General features: G+C 53.7%; 1 protein-coding gene across 1 annotated transcript in view; it reads right to left on the bottom strand.

Moving 5' to 3' along the window:
• Nucleotides 1-20,050, bottom strand: part of PPP2R2C (protein phosphatase 2 regulatory subunit Bgamma) — a 137,273-nt gene extending 117,223 nt beyond the window's left edge. The window contains exon 1 of the mRNA XM_058546687.1: nucleotides 19,665-20,050. Within this exon, the coding sequence (XP_058402670.1) occupies nucleotides 19,665-19,734 (70 nt within the window). The 5' untranslated portion in view covers nucleotides 19,735-20,050. The remainder of the gene's footprint in view (nucleotides 1-19,664) is intronic.
• Nucleotides 20,051-20,462: the final 412 nt, after the last annotated feature.

The following is a 20,462-nucleotide window of genomic DNA, read 5'->3' as shown; positions in this document are numbered from 1 at the left end:
CACAGATTCCCACCACACCTTAGTAAATGCTCTCAAACATGTCCATCTCATTCTCTTCCTAGCTGGCCAGGCTTCCTGAATCACCTGCTCCCCCACTAAATCCAACTTCTCATTGAGACGAATTCCCTCTAACGCACGTTAAGACCGAATGTGCCTCCTCCTCTGTTCCCTGTATTTTCCGTGTTCTCTACAGTGGACGGTACCACCCCTCTGCGCGGTGCGGCGGGGGGCAGGCCAGCGGGGTGGGGCTGCTTTGTTCCTTCTCTGTTGCAGCCCTGGAGAGACCGGGTTATAAATCCAGCCGCGCCTGTCTTGTGGAGAAGGTGCTGCACTGCCGATAGGTTTTATAGCCGCCTGTTTACAAAGCCGAAGCGTAATTAACCCTCAGCCCCTCCCCGCAGTCCTGCTGTCCCCTCAGCAAGGTTGGGGTGGCCGGGGAGGAGGGAGGAGAAGGAACCCTTTCCTTCAGCTGCTCCTTTGCGCTCTCCGTCCGACTGAACTAAGTCCCCTTCACCCTCCACCTCCCCCTCTGGCCTCGGTCCTCCAGGGACTTGGGGTGTCTGGAGCCCAGTAAATGGCACTCCTGTTCCTGCCCAAGTCTGAAACCCCCCGAGAAGGAGAGGAGGGTGAGGTGTGTAGAGTTGGGCTCAGCAGCACCTGGTCCTGAGAAAGGCCCAGGGGAGGACGTGGTGTGAGCGCGGACACCAGCGGGACCCGCTGTCCCAGAACCCAGAGTTGACCTCATCCGCCTCACCCCACCCCCAGCCTGCCCCTGCATGTCACAACTTGCCCTAACCCACAAATCAGAGTATACCCCTCGCCCCGCTCCAGGGTGGGGGGGTCAGGAGGATCCCTCCCCCAGGAGGAGGGCTTGGCGTAGGGCCCCCCAACAGCCCGGATGGGAGATAGGAGGGCCAGGTCCCACTCTGCTTGTGCGATATTGTTGAAAAATCAGACTTGTGCCTTCCTTAGATTTATAAATGGACCAGCCACCTCCTGCTGGCCTGGGGCCATCTGTCCCCTCAGAATGACTTTGCGTGTCCCCACTCACATCCCGAATGTGTGACTCTCCCTCCCCAGTTCCCCGGGCACACCCCGGTTTCACCCTGGTCCCATCTCAGTCCTCCTGGATTGTTCCCTGGGTGGTCACGGGGCCTGTTCCTGGGGCCTGGGCCTCACACCTGCGTGCCCCTCCCTTCTGCAGACACCCTCGCTTCAGAGGACACACCGGCATTTGTGCCCCCAAGGCAGAGTCTTCATTTCACAAATGAGGAAACTGAGGCCCAGGGAGGCCATGGGCTTCCCCAGGGTCACGCAGCCAGTCACCAGCAGAGCCTGGCCTGCACAGGGGCCTCTAGGCTCACCGTCGTCACCTGTCACCACGCCACAGGGCCCCTTATAAGGATGCAGCTAGAGCGACCTCAACCCCCAGGTTTTCAGCCACTGCCCCAATTTATCACCTGCTGTCCCACTGTCCCCATATGGACACATATATGTAGCCAGACAAGTGTCCCAGTTTGGGGTTTTGAAAATTGGGTCACTGGCAGGGAACGTGCCATCAACAAGGCATGCCTGGGTTCACTGGTTGACTGCAGGGCTCCACCCCAAATGTTCCCAAGCCCGGGATTCAGGGAGTCACCTGGAGGCAAAGTCACCAATGAGTTCTTGGCACAAAGCTCGCATGGGTCCTCGGGGCCCAGCTCTGTCCCGCGGGATATCCCAGCCCAGCGCTCTCCTCGAGATACACTCACCCTCTGACTCCGCACAGATCAGGACCCTCCTGGGAACAGATCAGGACCCTCCTGGGAACATGGCGCGCACCACAGGAGACCTCGGGGCTGGGCCAGCCATGGGCAACTGGGCCACACTGCCACCCCGGCAGGCTTGCCCGCTCACCACCTGGATGGTCTGCCCCATCCCTGGCTCCACCTCCTTGTGGCCACACTGCAGGACGCCCTTCGGTTGGTTAAAGGGCGAAGTGGGATTGGGGTGGGTCAGAGCAGACCGCCTGCAGCATCTTCACCTGAGGCTGACGAGATGGAGGGGTCTGTACGGCCCCCTCCGTCCGTGGTTCCACTGCTTAGAGGAAACGTGAGCATTTGATGGGACCTAACACGTTATCTTGTCCATCGCCCTTGGAGAGACCCCGAGAGGACATTCTTCTTGGCCTCCGATTTAGAGCTGGAGATACGGAGGTGCCGAGAGGGGCTGCAGCAGGTCAACTGCACAAGGGGCAGTGGGCGCAGAGGAAGGTTGGCCCCAGGGTGACCTGAGTCCCTCTCCTGCCCTTCACTCTGCAGAAGTAAAAGCACTAGAGACAAAGCATGGGGGGAGGGGCCCCCAAAGAGGAAGGAGGGGAGTTAGAAGTCATCGCAAGTGCCCGTGGCATGGGGAACAAGCCCCGGGCACCCCAGCCCTGCCTCCGCCTGGCTGGGGGAGGTCTTAACTTCTGGGAGCCTCAGTTTTCTCATCTGTAAAGGGGGGAACCACCCCCACCTGTAGGGCTGCTCACGATTCATTGAGAGGGGGAAAACAGACGATGAATGGTTGGCAGGGGGTGGGCGGGTAGATGTGCCCACAGCATGCTTCCTAGCTGGGGGAAGGGCCTTTGGGAAGCTGTCCACTTGGGGAGGGCACCGTGCGTCATTTGGACAAAGGCACAGGTGTGAGTGCCCGCAGCCGGCGCGGGGGGGGTCTCCCGCCCCTCCCTCTTGCAGAACACCCAGGCCCCCTCTGTGACGTGGGTTGCTCCCCCGTGAGCCTCGGGCACCTCCTCCCCACTGCCCAACACGGACGAACCTAGAAGATGTTACACTCAGTGGAACGAGCCAGACACAAAGGACAAACAGCAAGACGGCACTTACGTGGGGTCCCGGGAGGACACAGGAAGCAGCTCGGAGGCTCCCAGGGGCTGAGGGGTGGATTGCTTAATGGGGACGGAGTTAGAAATAGATAGCGGTGATGGTTGCACAACATTGTGGATGTCATGAATGCCACTGAATTGTACACTTAAAAATGGTTAAAATGGCAAATGTTATGTTATATATATTTTACTACAATTTTTAAAAAATTAATTATGTAATATACCAAGAAACTATTCAGTTGTACACTTTAAATGGTGAATTGCATGGTATGTGAATTCTATCTCAATAAAGCTGTTTTATAATAAAAATTAAAGGTGTAAACATCTGCGGCTTGGGCCTCTGTCTGGCCAGGGTTCCAGGGGGCAGGCTGAGCCGATCCACGTGGGCCAGCCCAAGGCACCACCTGCCTCGTGACCTGCACCCCTGGGGAACAAGGGCTCCTTCCACAGCTCTGCTGACACCCTGAGGACACGGACCCCCACTTACTCTGAGGCCAGGGGCCTGGGGGAGCCTCTACTGTGGCTCAACACCCCCTCTCCCGGGGGGTGGACACCGTGTGTGCCCTGTCTAGGACCAGGCCACCGGGCCATAATGGTTTCCAACCAAACTGTTTCCTCGAGGCTGAGCACATAAGACGATCCAGGAGGCCAGCCCCTAGAGTGAAGCAGAGCAGAAAACCAGCCAGCTCACCCGTTCCCCGCCTGCAGTCCTCCCCCCACGCGGGGGCCCTGGCAAGAAGGCAAGCACAACTCCACCCGAGGGCACCACCCCCAGTGTGGGCACCTCACCGCGCGCCCGCAGAAGGGGAGGGCTGGGGGGCGACCGGCAGGCTGCACCCCAACCCGACCCCGTTTGTAGGAAGCACTTCCGCTTGGTGCACACACAGGGAGGCAGGTCTGTGGGAAACCTAGCCACCCCTAAAGGAAGCTTTTACTCACTTCTCGTTTTCTGCATTTATATTTTCCCAACTTTACTGAGATATAATTGACATGTAATGCTGTTTAAGGTGTTGATTTGAGACACTCATATATCGCAAAATGGTGACCACCGTAGCATTAGCTGACACCTCCATCAGGTCACACAATTACCATTTCTTTTTTGTAGTGAGAATATTTATGATCTACTTTCTTAGCAACTTTCAAGTACATGATACATATTATTAACTATAGTCCCTATGCTGTACCTTAGATCCCCAGAACTTATTCATCTTTTTTTTTTTTTTTTTTTTGTGAGGAGATCAGCCCTGAGCTAACATCCGCCAATCTTCCTCTTTTTTTTTGCTGAGGAAGCCGGCCCTGGGCTAACATCGGTGCCCATCTTCCTCCACTTTATATGGGACGCCGCCACAGCATGGCGTACCAAGCAGTGCGTCGGTGCGTGCCCGGGATCCGAACCAGCGAACCCCGGGCCGCCGCAGCGGAGCGCGCGCACTTAACCGCTTGCGCCACCGGGCTGGCCCCCTTATTCATCTTTTAACTGCAAGTTTGTACCCTTTGACCAACATCTCCCCATTTCCTCCACCCCCCAGCCCCTAGTGACCACCATTCCAGTCTCTGTTTAGTTCGGCTTTTTTAGATTCCACATATAAGTGAGATCATGCAGTATTTGTCTTTCTCTGACTTATTTCACTTAGCATTATGCCCTCAAGATCCATCCACGTTGTCACAAACTCTGTATTTAAATGGGCAAAACTACAGGATGCTTTTCACATTTCGGAACAGGGACACGGTGTGGAGGAGGAGGCCTCCTCCTCTGACTGGTCCGGATGACAAGGGAGTATTGCTCCTGAGGTGCAGCAGTTCCAAGGTCAGACAGAGCTCAGCGTGGATCTTGCCCGGCGCCGCCATCTGCGACAGACTATGTTTCCCAAAGAGAGCCACAGCGCTGTCTCCCATCCCACCAGCTCTTCCACAGCGGGACCTGGCCTTCCCTGCACCCCAAGGTAGCGTCTAACTCCCCTTCAACCTCGGCCAGCCTGGAACTCGATGACCTTAAGTGACACAAGCGACAAAGCTGACGTGAGACTCTGAGGAGGTCAGGAAGTCAGGTCTTCCGCCTGGTTCCCGTAGGACCCTTGATCTGGGAGAGCCAGCCACCACCTAAGGGGTCCAACTACCCTGAGACGGCCATGCTGGAGAGGCCATATTAACAGTCCCAGGCGAGCCCAGTCTCCCAGCCATCCCCACCATGCACAAAACATGTGAGTGAAACCATCCTGGACCCTCCGGACCAGACCATCCACCAGCTTAGAAAGGAGACTCAGCAGTTGCCCTGCAGAGCAGATTTGCCAACCAAGCCCTGCCCAGATTCCCAACTCACAGAATCCAGGGGACATAAAAGAATGGTTGTTGTCTTAGGTCACTACAATTTAGAGTGGTTTGTTATATAGTAACAGTAACCATAATACTCACTGTGTGACTTCGTGCCCAACCTCCCTGGGGCTCTGTTTTCTGACATATAAAAGGGGGTCATTCCCACCGCCTCCAAGAGCAGGTAAAAGTTTCAATGAGATCACGAACATCCGTGTGGCGACATTGTAGCAGTGAAGAAAGGGAAGCTTCCCTTATCATCGCCATCACCATCACTGTTACTATGTTACGGTGAAGACTAGAGTTACACACGTGGAGAAAGGCGGTTCACAGCACGACTCCTCTGCACCTCTGCAGCACAGCCGAAGCCCCATCACCCATCAGACACACATCAAGAGACAATGAACACAGCCATAAGTCACCGTGGGCTGGAGCTGAAATCGATCCTTATTTTTTTTTAAAGCCAGAGAGACAGAGACTGATGGGTTTGCTGTAATCTACAGATTACTCCAGAGCTGCATGATACACGTGGATTTACTCTTTTAAAGATCACCCAAACAAGATTTTTGGTAAATTTTATTTTTAGTTTAGTAGACAACATGATATGCGAATCTTTATTCAAGCCCTTAAAAACACCCCTGTCCTTCCACTAAGAAACTGCATTCCCGGATACCCAGAGACAGGAATAATCTGAAACACAGGAACATGTACATGCACAAGGACGCTCAACACATCTTAATTCATGGGACATGGGTGTCCCAAAGTTGGGACATGGGTGTCCAAGAGTAGGCAGGTCTCTACACCCTCTACCCACCAGCATCTGCACCCACCAGCCTCTGGCACGCTCTTGTGTTAACCAAAGTCCAGGAGAGGAGGTTCAATCTTCCTGCCTCCACCACGCCACACCTCCACCACACCAACCCTCTGGGACGACCTTCCCACGACCATCACCTCCACACCCCACCCCCACTGCCCGGTCTGGGCGCCCCTCCTGGAAGTGCTCACAACCCCTCTGAACTTCACTTCCACTCTCCAAACTCCCGGAGACCTCTGGCCACTCTCAGCTCCCTCTTCCTTCCGTGCCTGGACAGACCACCAAGGTCCCTCCACCACCAGCAGCTTGTTTCGTCTGTTCATCCACCAGGCCTGCCAGGAGCTCCAAGTTAATGCTCCAGCACCCTGGAGCCAGACTGTTTCGCACCTCCGTGCTTCTGCCCACAACGTCCCTAACCGCCTGGAATGCCTTCTCCCCTACTCCCTCCTGCCATGCTGGACCAGCTGCTCCTCTGCTCCAGACTCAGCATCTCTGCCCATCTGCTCCCAGGCTGCGACACGGTCCCACCTCATCCGGCTCCCATCACACTGTATTATGGGCACCTGTTTATGTCCCCCTGGTTCCAGAGGTTCTCAAGGGAGGGGCTGTGCCCTATTCCTCCTCATTCCTGCACCCCACCCACCCACCGCAGGCCATCAACTCTAGTCTCATGAATGAATCCACACACAGTGATTGAATGAATAATTATAGCTACATGATGGACTATTATGCAGCCATTAAAAATTGTTTACTCAGAGTATGTGATGATATGGGGAAATGTAAATATTTAAAAAGATACAAAACTGTATTTATATTACAATCTACAGGGGAGTGGTAAGAAGGAAAAACAACAAAATTGGAACAATGTTTGTGAGGCAGTGAAATCAGGATGTTATTTTTCCCCCTCTTTATTCTACTTTCTGCATTTTCAAATGCTTCTGCAATGAGACAAAATAGAGAAATAAAATTAAAATCTTCTCAAAAGGAGCACCTTAACATACACACAACTTAGCTCCCAGAGCCTGACACATTATGATGATGGATTATATTTTCACAGTTTCAATAAAGAGCCTTACCTCTCCTTGGGGCTATAAAATATTCAGGGTTGTTTTTATCACCTCTCACATTGAAAGCAGGTGTAGGAACCACTATCGTTCAGCCCCTGACTCCTGAAGCCAGTTCATTCCATGATGGATTGTTCCTGAAGCTGACAGGCTGGCTGGAGGTCTGCACGGCAAACACAGCAGAGGGAAGGTGTGTGTCCCTCTCGCGGTGATCCGTGGGCTGCCTAACCATTTCCACAGTGAGGAATCGAGTTATTTAATATTCTTGGGCTGTCGCCTTCAATAAGGAATATATTGACTGTAATCCTCCAGCCAGGGTTTAAAACATCACCGTGGCCTTGACATGTGGAGGGCCACACAGTGTAGCCACTGCCCATTTGGAATAAATGCAGGGAGTTCTCACCGCATATTGGGGACCACAAATGTGACCATGCACGCTGAAACCATTCAAAGCGATCTCAACAATCAGTGTGGAAATTATAACTGTTCCATGACCTTTAAAATGTTTTTCAAGATATTAAAAACTCTCTTATTGATGGTTATAAATGTAAAGGGAAATTAAAAGTAGTAACACTAGCATTTATTTGTACACAGTAATTTAAAACATGAGAAACGCTGAGAATTCAAGTGTTTTATTTCTTTGTAAAAAATGTATTGAGAGCAGTTTGAACAGTGCTAGCTTCTTCTGCTTGTTGTATCACTTAAGACACCGGGCAAGCATCTCTTCTTTGCCTTGGAGAATTGTCTTGCTAAGTTTAGGTCAGCTTCCAAGATTTTACCCTATGCACTTTCAACATCGTGAAATATCTTTAAGATTTCCTTTAACGTGAAATGTTTTCCTGGAGTCACTTCCTCCGGGATATCTTCATCTGTTTTGTCACAGCCACTCTCCTCACTTGTGTCGATAAGTTCACCTTCACTCAGTTCCTCTGGCTGCACAGAAGAGTCTCGAATGGCAGCAGCTTCAACATTCCCAGGATCAGCCATTTTTCCTACACCTCCATTCACTTTCACTCCAAATCTCTCCTCCAGCATCATCACTTTTCGTTTTTTTGCTGAACCTCATCTTCGTGGGACAATTCCCTCTTTCGATGATCCATGAGTTCATCACAGGGAAACAAGGAGGCAACCCCACCACACGCTTTGCTGTCTGTGTGTGAACTGACAGAAGTGCGGTGACCGACCAGCAAATGACAATGTAAGAAGTGACTCGGTCATAAATCATGATGCACAAACGTTATTTCCTTAGTGTTGTGTGGACTGAGGAAGTGGTGGCAAAGTTTGTACTTCATGCAATTACCCACAGTTACCATACGTGGTAGATGGACCGTGTGGCTGGGGGACTGGCATTACTTAACTGAACTGTGGTGACTGAAATCTGTACATATGGAACTGTGCGAAGTGAAGGCTGTTTACACTCAGGAAATTTGGCCAGGGGAAGGTGTGGCATTTGGTTAAAAAAAAAAATCTGGACTGCTCTGAGGTCAGATCTGAAGATGTGCCATTTGTTCACTCAGTCATTCAAACACATATTCTCAGCACCAAGTAGGTACCAGGTGCTGAGCTGTATACAGAGGAAGCAGACATGTCCAAGATCTGTATCTACATGGACAGGACTCTAGGGCTTGTGTTTCTGAAAGGCCCAGGTCCCAGTCCCATCTTATGCTGTGAGCTGAGTCACCCCTCTTGGCTGGGACTGAGAATGAGGGTTCTTTAGTTATAAGCAATGGAAACTGACACAGGCTAACACGAGCAAGAAGGAAGCTACTGGAAGGCTCCGAGGGAGCCACAGAATCAAGGAGAGAGCACAGCAGCTGGACAGGGGACCTCAGAAGGAGCAGGGCCTTGGGAAGGACTGGGAATTCAACTTCGAGAATCCACGGCTATTCCATTACCTACTGCTGTGTAACAAATCACCTCTAAACTCAGTGGCTTAACACAGGACCCATTTGTTTGCTCACGAACCTGCAATCTGGGAAGGTCTTGGTGGAGATGGTGTGCACCGCTGAACAACCTGCCCTACATCTCTCAGCTGATGGGAGGTGAGGAGGGGGCCTGGAAGGAGGGAGGAGCACACCCTGGGGTTGATTCCCAGGATCCAGGCAACCACCCATCAGCCTCCCAGACCTGGGATCCAGACACGGGTTAGGGACAGTGGAGACAAACCACAATCCTTACAAAACAGTAACGAAGGTCTCCTGCAGTCAGTGGTCTGAAAACGGAACAGAGGACTGGTCTCCATCAGAAAAGACTTAAGAGACAGAACAACAAATGCAGGTGCATTTGGATCTGGGGTCAAACCACCCAACTATAAAAAGACAGTTTTGAGACAACTGGGGACATTGCTAAGATGGACCAGGATATAGTTTGGAAGGAATCGGTACTCATTTTGTGAGATGGGATGGTGGTATCTGGTTATGAAAGAAATGCCCTTACTGTTCACAGACATCTGCTGATGGAGGGGTCAAGTGACCAGAGTCTTGAATTTGCTTAAAAATGCTTCAGCCAAAAGGGGAAAGTCAAGGAAGGAAGTATGGTAAAACCTTGAGAGCAGCAGAAGCGAGGCAGTGGGAGAGGAGCAATTCCATATACTATTTTCTCTACTTCTGGACATATTTGAAAGTTTTCATTAAAACTTTCTTGAAGTTGAAAAAAAAAATTCAAAAGCTGATAATGATAATGCAAGTAGTTCCCTTTTATTGAGATTTGTGTGCGGTGTGTACATTATTTCACCTAATACTCACAAGAAGCCCAGGTGGCAGTTCTCCCTCTGTCTGAGGATGGGAAACCGGTTCCGAGGCTGAAGAACCAGCCAAAGGCTCACGGCTGTGAAGGACTGGAGCTCAGCCCGGGGCCCAGGTCCTGGTCTCCAGCATCGGCAGCCCCAGGTGTCAGGGCTGCAAGCTCTACAGGGGGTCGGGGTGGGGACGGGGTGCAGGAGGCCAGGCCCGCCCAGAGGAGGCCCTGGGCCTGCAGTTGGAGATCCCATCCCTGCTTGGGGCAGCCGGGACCTCTGAGCCGCCTTTGTTCTGCCTCAATGCACCATTCAGCCCAGGGTTCTGGGGGACAATGGCTTCCACTGTGCAAGGAGGCAGTGCCCATCCTGGGCAGCACAGCAGCTCCTCCCAGGTGGGTCTTGTTCCCCGGACAGGCTGGCAACTGCCTCCTGGGCTCAGGCAGAGGAGCCTGGATGCTGTCAGGGGACATGCATATATCACTTCACATATGCTGTTCCTCCTGCCTGGAATGTACTAGAATGCCGTATCCCAACACAACAACAAGACCTGGGGAATGCCGCTCCCTTCAGTGCTGAAGTGCCTGTCCTCCACAGAGCTGTGACCATCACCCCACCGCCATCCACCTGTGCGGCGGAGGGGATCCCTTCTCCTACTGACCATCTCTAATGCTTTTAACCACACACACAGCTGTGACAAATGCATTGCTGCACACCCAGTACCACATCAGGCCGCCCTGGATTCAAACCCCAAGACCCTCCTAAGCTGGGCGCATAATCAGAACTGAATGGACCACCTACGCCTGCCCTGTTGGTCCCACTACGCAACGTGGAGGTCAGGAGTGTGGGTTCTGCAGGCAGATGGACCACATTAACCCCAGTTCTGCCTCTTACACATGTGACTCCACGCAAGAGCCAAGCCTCAGTTTTCTCCTCCGTAAAATGGAGATAATACACACAACATTGGGTTTTGTGACGATCCAATAAGATGACTTACTTAGCATCTGGCATATAGTATGTACTCAATAAATGTAATGGCTGTTGTGTTTGTTTTATAATTATTTAACACCGAAGTCCATGTGGGTCATTTTGCACGAGGGCTGACCAGCAAGGCCTCTCTCTTTGTATGGCCCGGTTTAACTAGCAAGACTCCCCAGGGCACTGTGGACTTGCAGATTCCTCCAGCAACTCCAGACTCTCTCCTGAGGCAGCCCACTCTCTCACTGGCATCCAAGACCCTGGGAGGGCCGGGCCCACACCTCAAGAAGCACACAGCCTGGCTCGTGTCCACAAAATGAGACTGGGAGTGCAGAGTTCTCAAACGTGCCTTCTGGGACCTGGAGTGTTTGCCCCAGAGGCAGTAAGACGGGGTGGGAGGTGGGTGGGGCAGGAGCCGTCCTGGAGTGAGGAGAACAGAGAACAAACTATTCTGCGTGCCTACAGGGAGAACTGGTGGGGAGACGAGGGGCGCAAGCTACAAAGGTTCTTGCAAATAGGGCATCACCAAAGCAGTGCCCGAGGGGACCGGGCACAGGTCTGCAAGCGCCCAGAACACGAAGAGCCAGAGCGGTGCCTTCCCATGCTGTCCCCCCGACGCCTGGCGGCGGTTAATGCCGGTGACCCATCCTTCTTCCCACCTCCCTCTCTCCCTTCCTTCCCGGGACTCTCTCGGATCTGTGACTCCAGAGTCCTCCTGTTTTCCTCCTTCTTCCAGAGCTGGCCATCCCAACTCTGGCACCATCACAGATTCCTTGTTCTCTGTCCCGTGGATGTTGGTGAACCCTGCGCTCTGGCCTCAGCTCTCTTCTCTCCTTCCTCTCACCCCCACCCTCACTCTCCCTGCCCCAGCGACACGAGCTTCTTCTGTGCTTAGCACAAAGTAGGCGCTCCAGAAATACTTGTTGAATAAATGAATGCGTGAATCAATGAGTGAGTGAGTGAGCAACAACAATGTCCAGCATCTAACGTCCCCCTGGCATATAAGGGTGACCAGGAAATGTCTGTAGAACAAAAGGGGAAAAAATGCTCAACCTCATTGGTATTCAGACACGAATTAAAACAAACATTTTTCATCTGTGATATCTGCAAAGGTCACACAAATTAGAATACCTAATGCTGATCAGCATGTAGTAAAATAGAGAAACTTTCTGGAGAATGATTTGGCAATATGTGTCAAGAATATTAAACCCGCTCATAATTTTTACATAAAATTGCATGCATAGGACTCTCTCCGAAGAAATTATTCCAAAGTTGGGGGAGGGATGGGAGTAGGGATCTTCATACACAAATACTGTTCATTCACTCAGTGTGAGTTATAAAAGGAAAAAAAGCAACCTAATTACCCAACAATCAGGGGGTGATTAAACTGTGACACATCTATTATGGGAATAGTACGCAGCCAATAAAATGATGGAATTCAGGGGCGGGGGCTCAGGCAGCCACTTACACACCCCTCTGCCCTGCTAGGACTTGAGAACACACAGAGAAGGAGGACAAAAAGAGAGAAGTCAAAAAAATTTGCTTTATTAATGGTAAACCTGGAGGAAAAAATGAGCTAGGGATCCCTAGTCCAGTGCCTCTCCCGCAGGGCCTGTGGGAGAAAGAAGTCTGAAGGCTGGACTCTAAAAGGAGGGAACTGGAGGCCTCCTCCCGGAGCAGCCCATGGGGTGAGGGCCCCAGTGGGCAGGGGAGGAGCAGGGACCTTTAACAGTATAACCCCACCCAAGAGGGAAAGGTTGCCCAATGGGTGACAGGCTCTCCCCATTTCCACCAATCACAAAAGCCAAGGGGGGTGGGAGGCGGGCCAAGGATTCCACCCTCCCAGGAATTCCGGCCTTCCCCTGACAGCAAGTAGGGCCAATTATATCATTTGCTGGGCCCAGTGAAAAATGAAAATGCAGAGCCCCTTGTACAAAAAGCAGGGAAAAAGTGTCAGTAAAGGTACTAAAATATACAGCTTTTTCATTTTTTCCATGACTTGTCATGGTGCTATTTACTTGCTATTTAATGCCAACTGAAATAAAGAAAAAAAAGTTTAAATTATTAGCATGAATTTTATGGCTCAGCATTCTATTGTGCAATTTCAGTTTTAAATGCAAACAGAAGAGCACTGAACTGGAATGCAGCGTCACTGAAACACACCGCTCGTATCTGGTGGCTCCCACACGCATACACACTTCGATCTTCCCAGAGCAGTAGAAAAACTGCACAAACCCAACTTATCTGTTTCTGTTTCACTTTTTGATGCTCGCACATGCTAGGCACACATCTCTACCCTTGGCTCAATGACCAATAAGAGCTGAAAGGAAAAGAAGCTGTGGTTGTCCTATCTTTCCTTTCCTTCGGTGTCGTCATTTCAGCATCAGTGATCGGCTAACGCGGGGACGTTACATGAGTAAGAAAGGACGTGACAGGGTTCCTTGGGCCTTGATGCTTCTGAGAATGTCACTGCCTCCTTTCTGCATTCAGAACAAGTTCTGGTTCAGACATAACGCGTGGCGTCCCAGGGCTGTCAGCACCCTTGCTTACGCAATCACAGACACACTGATCCGGTGCACGAGCACGGAATTCTGGTGGCCCCACAACGCGTGGGAGCTCAGCGACACTCAAAGTGAACACAGCAAGTGTGTTATGGAAGACGCACAAGGAACAGCAGAGACACCTGTTGCATGTGTCGCCTCTGCTCACGCACGTGCTCCACTGTCCCATCAGACGTCACTTACAAAACATAGGTTCAAAGATGAGATTATTAAACATTTCAAGACGGTGACAGCAGAGCATGAAACCAAGCACACGGTCCTTCTAAGTATGGGGCCCTATATGACTGCACAGGTGGCACACCTGTGAAGCCAGCCCTGTAGCAAAGCACTGGAAAATTCTTATAATCTCACGCTTAATGAGAAAAGTAGCCTTGGAAATTGTTTAGAGAGATTACAGCTTTTACTAAAAACAGACATGGGCATTAAAAAAAGACTGGAAGGAACCGTCACAGACTGTGGACGATGTGTCTCTGGGAGGTGGGCTGGGACGGTTCCTTCCTCTTCATCGGCCTGTTACTCTGCAATCCTCTCCGTTAAGCCCAGCAGCTCACAAGCCACACTGCCGGTTCTCAAGACCTAACATACCGCTTACAAAACCTCCCTTAGCTCTGCGGGCTCGAAGGATAAAACCCAAAAGCTGTAGCAAGTTAAAACAACCAGGAGACGATGTGGAAAAAGTTTATCAGAATTTGATTTCCATCTTGCGGAAAGAAAAATGAAAAAACCCTGCTCCGTGACTGTACCAACCTCTAAGTCAGGACTGATGGCAAATAAACGAGCGAGTTGTCCACAGCGGGGGTGTGGGGCTGGTCCACATGACAGTCTGGGGAAACAGGTAACAACAATGACCCCTCACACTGGAGAACTTGGAGTCCCCGTGGCCTTCGCTCATTAGAGCCTATAACAACCCTGGGCAGGACGCAGTGAGGGAAACTGAGGCTCAGAGAGGCGATGCAATTTAGTGGAGAACACACAACTGGTGTCCCAGTGCAGCCTCCTTCCCTGCCCCACCCCTGAGATGGAGACAACATGAGCTGTGAAACCCCAAGAAAGCTTGTGGAAGTGACACTCCTCAAGGGAAGATAAGGAACCAAGGTCTGAGCAGCCCATGTCTTGATCTTCAAAAATCGAAGCCTGGCCCTCCAGCTCTCCCTCAGGGCTGGCTCTACGTCAGTGCCACAAGTAATGCCCCCTCAGCCTCGATTTCCCCATGGGCTAGGGACGGAGTCGGGTCAGCCAGTCTGGTGACAGTTCTATGGGCTAGTCTAACTCTTACCCCGAAAGAACGGGTATCATGATTTATGGACAATATGTATTAAGCACTGACTGTGCCCAGGCCCTGCGCCACACCATCTAATGCCATGAGTTCACTGAGAGCATTCCCTTCATGGAGCTGGGTTGGGGGTTCATGAGATGTACAGCCCTCGTGTCAAGTGATCTAAGCAACGAGCTGGGAAGAAACTAAGGCTCAGAGAGACCGTGTGACCTGCCCAAGATTACAGACCCAGAGCCAGACCCCACGGGAACGCAGGTCTCCTGGCACCAGATCGTGGGACATGTCATCTGGCTGGAAACGCCTCCTCAGTAGGGCAGAGGAGGGGAAACCAGAACTTGGCAATTTTGACTTAAGTGCATTAAAAGAGATCAAAGAGGATTCCTAAAACAGAGGGCAAACAAATCAAAGTCCCTCTGGGTTTTATGTGTCTTGAGTCTTGGTCGTGAGTGAAGGGTGGCCTCCTGGTTTTCTGGATAACCAGGAAAGGCTGTGCACATAGGGGTGCCGTTGGCTGCAAGTAACAGAGCCTTGGCTTAAAGTGCATAACAATGAGGAAATAAAAGTACCAGCTCACGGAACTGGAAGGTCAGAGGTGGGTGGACATCAGGCCTGGTTAATCCAAGGAGTCACAGATGTCACTAGCGCCCCCAGTTCTCAGTCGCTCTCTGCCCTGCCGTCAACAGCGTTGTTGGCTTAAGCCTTACTCCCTTCAGGGTCTCAAGGTGGCTGCCACCAATAATGGGGCTTCCACGTTCCATCACAAGAGAGAGTGGCTCCCTGCAGCCCTCTCTACTTTCCCCTGAACCTCCAGAACGAACTCCCACATCCATTCTGGAACCAGTCACTGCACGAGCGATGGGATACCCTCAGACCAAGCTGATCCAGCCCGTGGCCACAGGTCTCCTGCTGGGAAGCACCTGTGTTCTCGGTGGGGTGAGGGGGACAGGGTGTTGTGGAGATCAGCCACAACACCCACCATGGGGGGCCAATTTGCCTGAATGTGGGGCACAAGCAGCACCCCCTCTCCAGTGTGGTTTAGGTCTGGACAGAAAACTGACATCATCCGGGGTCCAAAACATGGGTCAAAACATGAAGACAATTCCATGCGGTAGAAACTGCCTAAATGCCTGATTCAGACAGGCCTGGGACCCCCTCCTCATCTCCCCAATTCCTGAGCAAGCCCCTTCACTCCTCTGAGCCCCCTTCATTTCCTCAGCTACAAACTCAGGACAAGCCTGTGGGGTAAACAGATCACTCTGAAATCACATGGGGCACGCAAGGATGGCAAGGATACAGGGTTAGGGAAACAGGTACATTTCCTTCCATGGATGAAAGAGGCACGTGCATACAACAGGGTTTAGTGGCTGAGATGCTCGAGGGAGGGAAAGCTCTGCCTGTGGTCCCAGCAGAAAAGTGTGCCCCCAAAGTGCCTTACCCATCAGGGGGGCGTCTGGAGTGACTGTTGCTTCCTGAAGAGACCCAGTCACTGCCACTGTCTACCTCTTCAGCATTTGCCACCTCCCCCGGTCCGTGAGCCCCTGGGTCTGGTCCATCACTGCCTGTCCAGGGCCAGACCCAGAGGAGGAGGTGCCTGCTGCATGAAGGAGGAGGAACGGATTTCGTAGATCCAGTCTAGCCTGGAAATGCCTATTCAACTCATCCTAAAGCTGAGTCCGGGGGCTGCAACAAGAGAACAGAGCCGGGAAGACTCCTTCCTGGGCCCATATCCAGCTCCTGAGAAAAGCCTAGACAGACAGAGACTTCCTGGCATCCTCCTCTCCCTGGGGCCCCTTTCTGTAGGGCCCAGGGCCTTCCACTCTCCTAACAGCCTCACCTGCACCGCTCTCCCAACACCCATGCGTCCTTGCAAAGTTCTCTGTGCCCCAAGGTGGCCTGCACCCTCACCTAATGATCACAACCCTCACTCAGCTGACTGGAGCCAAGAGTTAGGGGGAAAAAAGGTGTTCTGACTAATTCACACCAAGGTGTGAATGACTAACAAAACCTAAACTCTCCCCAAGGTTTTCAAGATTTTTATAAGAAGAGGTGCAGGAACTCAAGCAGGACTCCCACGGGCGAACATGACATTTAACTTGAGACCTGAAAGATGAGAAGGAGTCAGCCATGAGAAGAGCAGGAGGTGGGTGTTTCAGGCAGAGGACACAGCCAGTGCAAATGCCCTGAGACAAGAAAGAAAATGGCCTGCTTAAGGAACAGGAGGTAGATCAGAGCCACTGGAGTGTAGTGAGCAAGTGTTTGTGAACCAAATGACCAAGTGGAACAGGAATTTGTACACCTCGGTCTTTTGCAATCTCTTAGCATTCACTATTTGCTCATGAAGCTCCTTCAGGAACAAAACTTCTAAATTATAAGAGTGCTGTTTATTAAATGCCTCCAGTAGACCAAATGCTATACTGGGTGCTTTCTATATTAGCATTACCACTAGTGACCCCAACAACCCTGTAAGATAAGTCATTATTATTTCTCCCTTTACAAAGGGAGAAAGTGAAGCTCAGAAAGGTTTAGTAACTCGTCCAAGGCTGCACGGCACAGGCAGAGTCAGAAGTAGGATTTGAACACAAGTCTGTCTGACATCCAAATCTGGGACCTACCTTGTGCTCTCAGCACAAAACGCGAGCAAGATGCAACAGTGTGGAAGTCTGTTTTCACTCAGGGAGGCCAGAAATCTCATACAATTCTAATTCTAATAATTATTGTTATTGCTTTCACTCCTTGACCCTGCCCTCCATGAGGGCAGGAATTTCTGATCCGGATCCTCTCTGCATCCCTAACACCTGGGCCCTATGCCCTACACACAACTAGTGTTCAGTCTGGGACATGGACAAAGGCCAGGCCTCAGTTTCTTCATCTATAAAATGGGGTGAGGGGATGTGGATCTTGTGTGAGGCCCCAGCACACATGGGTGCCCCCATACTTCCGCTGCCAGTTAACAGAGCATGGTTCCGAGGTGGCTCCTTCATCCACCATCTCACCTACTCACAGAAACCCCAAAACCTGTAGGCAGGATGGTATTATTCACTCCCATTTTACAGTCGGGGAAACTGAGACAGTGAGAAGACTCTCCTCAACATCACAGGTCCCTTCTAGAACATAGGCTGCCCAAGGGCAGGCTCTCTGTCCAGTCCCCAAGGCTCACACAGTGACTGGCACTTGCTGAATGAATGAAGGGGAATTAAAATCATCACTTCTCACCCTTATAACTATGCACTTTCCCCTTGCTCTCACCTGTTAAGAGCTGGTGCATTGAGGAAAGAAAGGGGGGAGAGGGGAGGATGAAGAAGGAATTAATGTCTGCACGTGTCCACTCTGGGTCAGGCCTGGTGCTTTTTACTTTTAATCACAAAGCCCTGAGCCCTGTCCATTATCGTCGATGTAGAGATGGGAAACCCGCGGCTTCCTCCAGAAAGCCAGACCAGAAGGACCTGCCAAGTTGCCCTGTCTTTCGGCCAGAGCCAGACCACTGGGGCACCTGCCAGAACCCCGGAGGCCTCTTTCACCCTCGGCGCTCAGCAGGCTGGGAGCAGAAAGAACACCCCGGCCACACGCTGATCCTTCCTCAACCTCACCAAGGCAGGCGACAAAGGGCCCCTCTCAGCTCCCTGGGCCCAGAGAAGCCCTGGCTTGGGGCAGAGCCCTCACCCAGCGCCCAGCCCTGGGCAGCCCTGCCCCCTCTCCCTCACACACACCCATCAGCAAGGCATGACTCAGCGGTTCCCGAGCGGGGAGCCAGGAGCAGGGAGCGGGGAGCTCCACCACTCAGCATCCCTCCGCCCGGGGTACACAGGGGTACACACCCAGCCTCTGCTCTCCCGGGTCAGGACGGCAGGGAGGCCGCCAGGCGCCGGCCCAGCGCTCCCCGGCCTCCGCAGGGCTCCGGCTACGGGTCCGGCCTCCTTTCCGGCGGAGCCAGGCATCAGCGCAGCGGACACCACCCTGGAGCGGGGTCACCGCCGCCGAGCCCACACCGGTGACCTGACAGAGGCACCCACGCGCACCAGCCCCGCAGCACGCAATGCCCAGGGCCCCTCCCACTGGGGCAAGCAGCAGGGGAGCTCTTGCTAAAAACCCACAAACACTTCTGCAACCAGTCCAGCAGCCCCTGGGAGGACGCAGACAGTCTCTAAACCCGGGGAGGTCTCCAGCCCAAGAGTCCCCACCGCCGCATGCTGACACCCCGCGGCTAGCTCTCCCCATCCTCGATGGAGACTTCGCTCCGCGGGCGCCTGGCTGCGGCTGGCTCGGGAGCGGTCCCCCCATTCCCCGGGCAAGGTGGGGCAGAGGGACCCTTGGAGGTTACTAGCCTATGAGAGAGGGGCGCTGACCCTCGATTGCACCAGCCGCAGGGTGGGGGCTGGGCTTGGGCTTCTAGGGCCAATTTAGTGGATTTCGAAACGCAGGGCCCATTTGGGGTGGTATATTCCACTTTTTTGGAAAATTCTGACAGTTTGGGGCCAGCTGCTCTTGTCTCAGTATGAGTCACCAGGAATAAAAGACCAACCCCAAACCGGCCGCTTCTCCCGCCCACTAAGGGACCCTGCCTCTGGAGGCACAGCGAGGGGCCGAAGACAGCTAGCCTCTCCAAGGAATCTGGCAATGAATGGATTTTTTTTTTCCCCCTGGGTCCCTCTTCGTCTCCGGGGAGTGGGCAGCCTAGAAAATTCTGCAGGCTTTGGGCAGGGCTGAATGGAAAACCCAGGATTCTAAGCCATTAAATTTCCCTGGGATTTCTTCACCGGCTTAGCCGCAGGGATGGCCTTTTTGAAAACCATGGCCAGGGCCCATTCAGGATGGCACCAGGCCTGGGGGCGGAAAGCTGCCTGCCGGAGGGCGGCGCGGAGGAGGGCGCTGCCCTCCCGGGCGGCTGGGCAGCGGAGGCCGGTGCACTCGGGCTCCCTCCCTCCCGGACCCGGGGTGGGGTGGGGTGGGGTGGGGCGGGGGGACACGACACACAGCGCGCGGTCCAAACCTTCGGAGGGCATTCGGTGCGACGGCATCCCCACGCCGCGGCCGGCCGGAGGGGGCCTCAGACAACACGTACGTTACCTTCAGTCACATAGCTGTGGTCCCGCAGGAAGCTGTGGTTAATTTTCCGCGTGTCCGTGTCCTCGCCCATTGAAGGCCGTGCCTGGTGCCCTGGGCATGCCCCGCCGCCGCACACCGATGCAATCCGCAGAGGTCGCGCCGGGCGCGCGGGCCATGCCGCCGCAGCCTAGCAGGGGCGCGGGCCGCCGGGGCCCCGGGGGGTGGGCATCGCGGCCGGGGGCGGCCGGGGACGGGCGGGGCGGCCGGGGCGGGCGCCGCGGTCAGGCGAGCGCGCGGCGGGCGGGCGGCGGCCGCGGGTGGGGGCGGGCCGGGGCCCGGGCGCGCATCCCGGCCGGCCGGTGCGCGCTGCGTCCGTGCGCCCGGCGGCGGCGGCCTGGTGCCGGTGCGCTGGCGGCGGCGGCGGCGGCGGGAGGGGACGCGCGGCGCTGCGCCGACCGAGCCGGGGCCGAGCCGGGCTGCGCGGGCTGGGGCCGCCGCTGTCGCAGGCCCCTCCCTCGCGCCGCCCGCTCCTCCGCCCCCGCGGCCCGCACCGCCCGCCGCGCGCCCGCCGCCGAGCACCCTGCAGGTGGAGCCGCGCCCGGCGGAGGCGGCCCCGCGGTGCTCCGGCCCTCGCGGGTGGGCACCTTTGGGGCCTGGGCGCGCCAGCGGGGAAGGGAGGAAGGAGATGGCCAGCTTGGGGTGGGGCACTGGTCAGCTGAGCTTTAGGGGGGCACCTTGGGTGCCCAGGTGCTCCAATTATGGAAGAGATGGCCAATGGATGGAGGAATTAGAAGGGAGGGCAAGCGGGCAGCGACCTGA

Source organism: Diceros bicornis, chromosome 8 (genome assembly GCF_020826845.1).
Source record: "Diceros bicornis minor isolate mBicDic1 chromosome 8, mDicBic1.mat.cur, whole genome shotgun sequence".
Taxonomy (NCBI): domain Eukaryota; kingdom Metazoa; phylum Chordata; class Mammalia; order Perissodactyla; family Rhinocerotidae; genus Diceros; species Diceros bicornis.
Note: the sequence above shows the minus strand (reverse complement) of the source record. Positions and strands in the feature narration are given on the sequence as shown.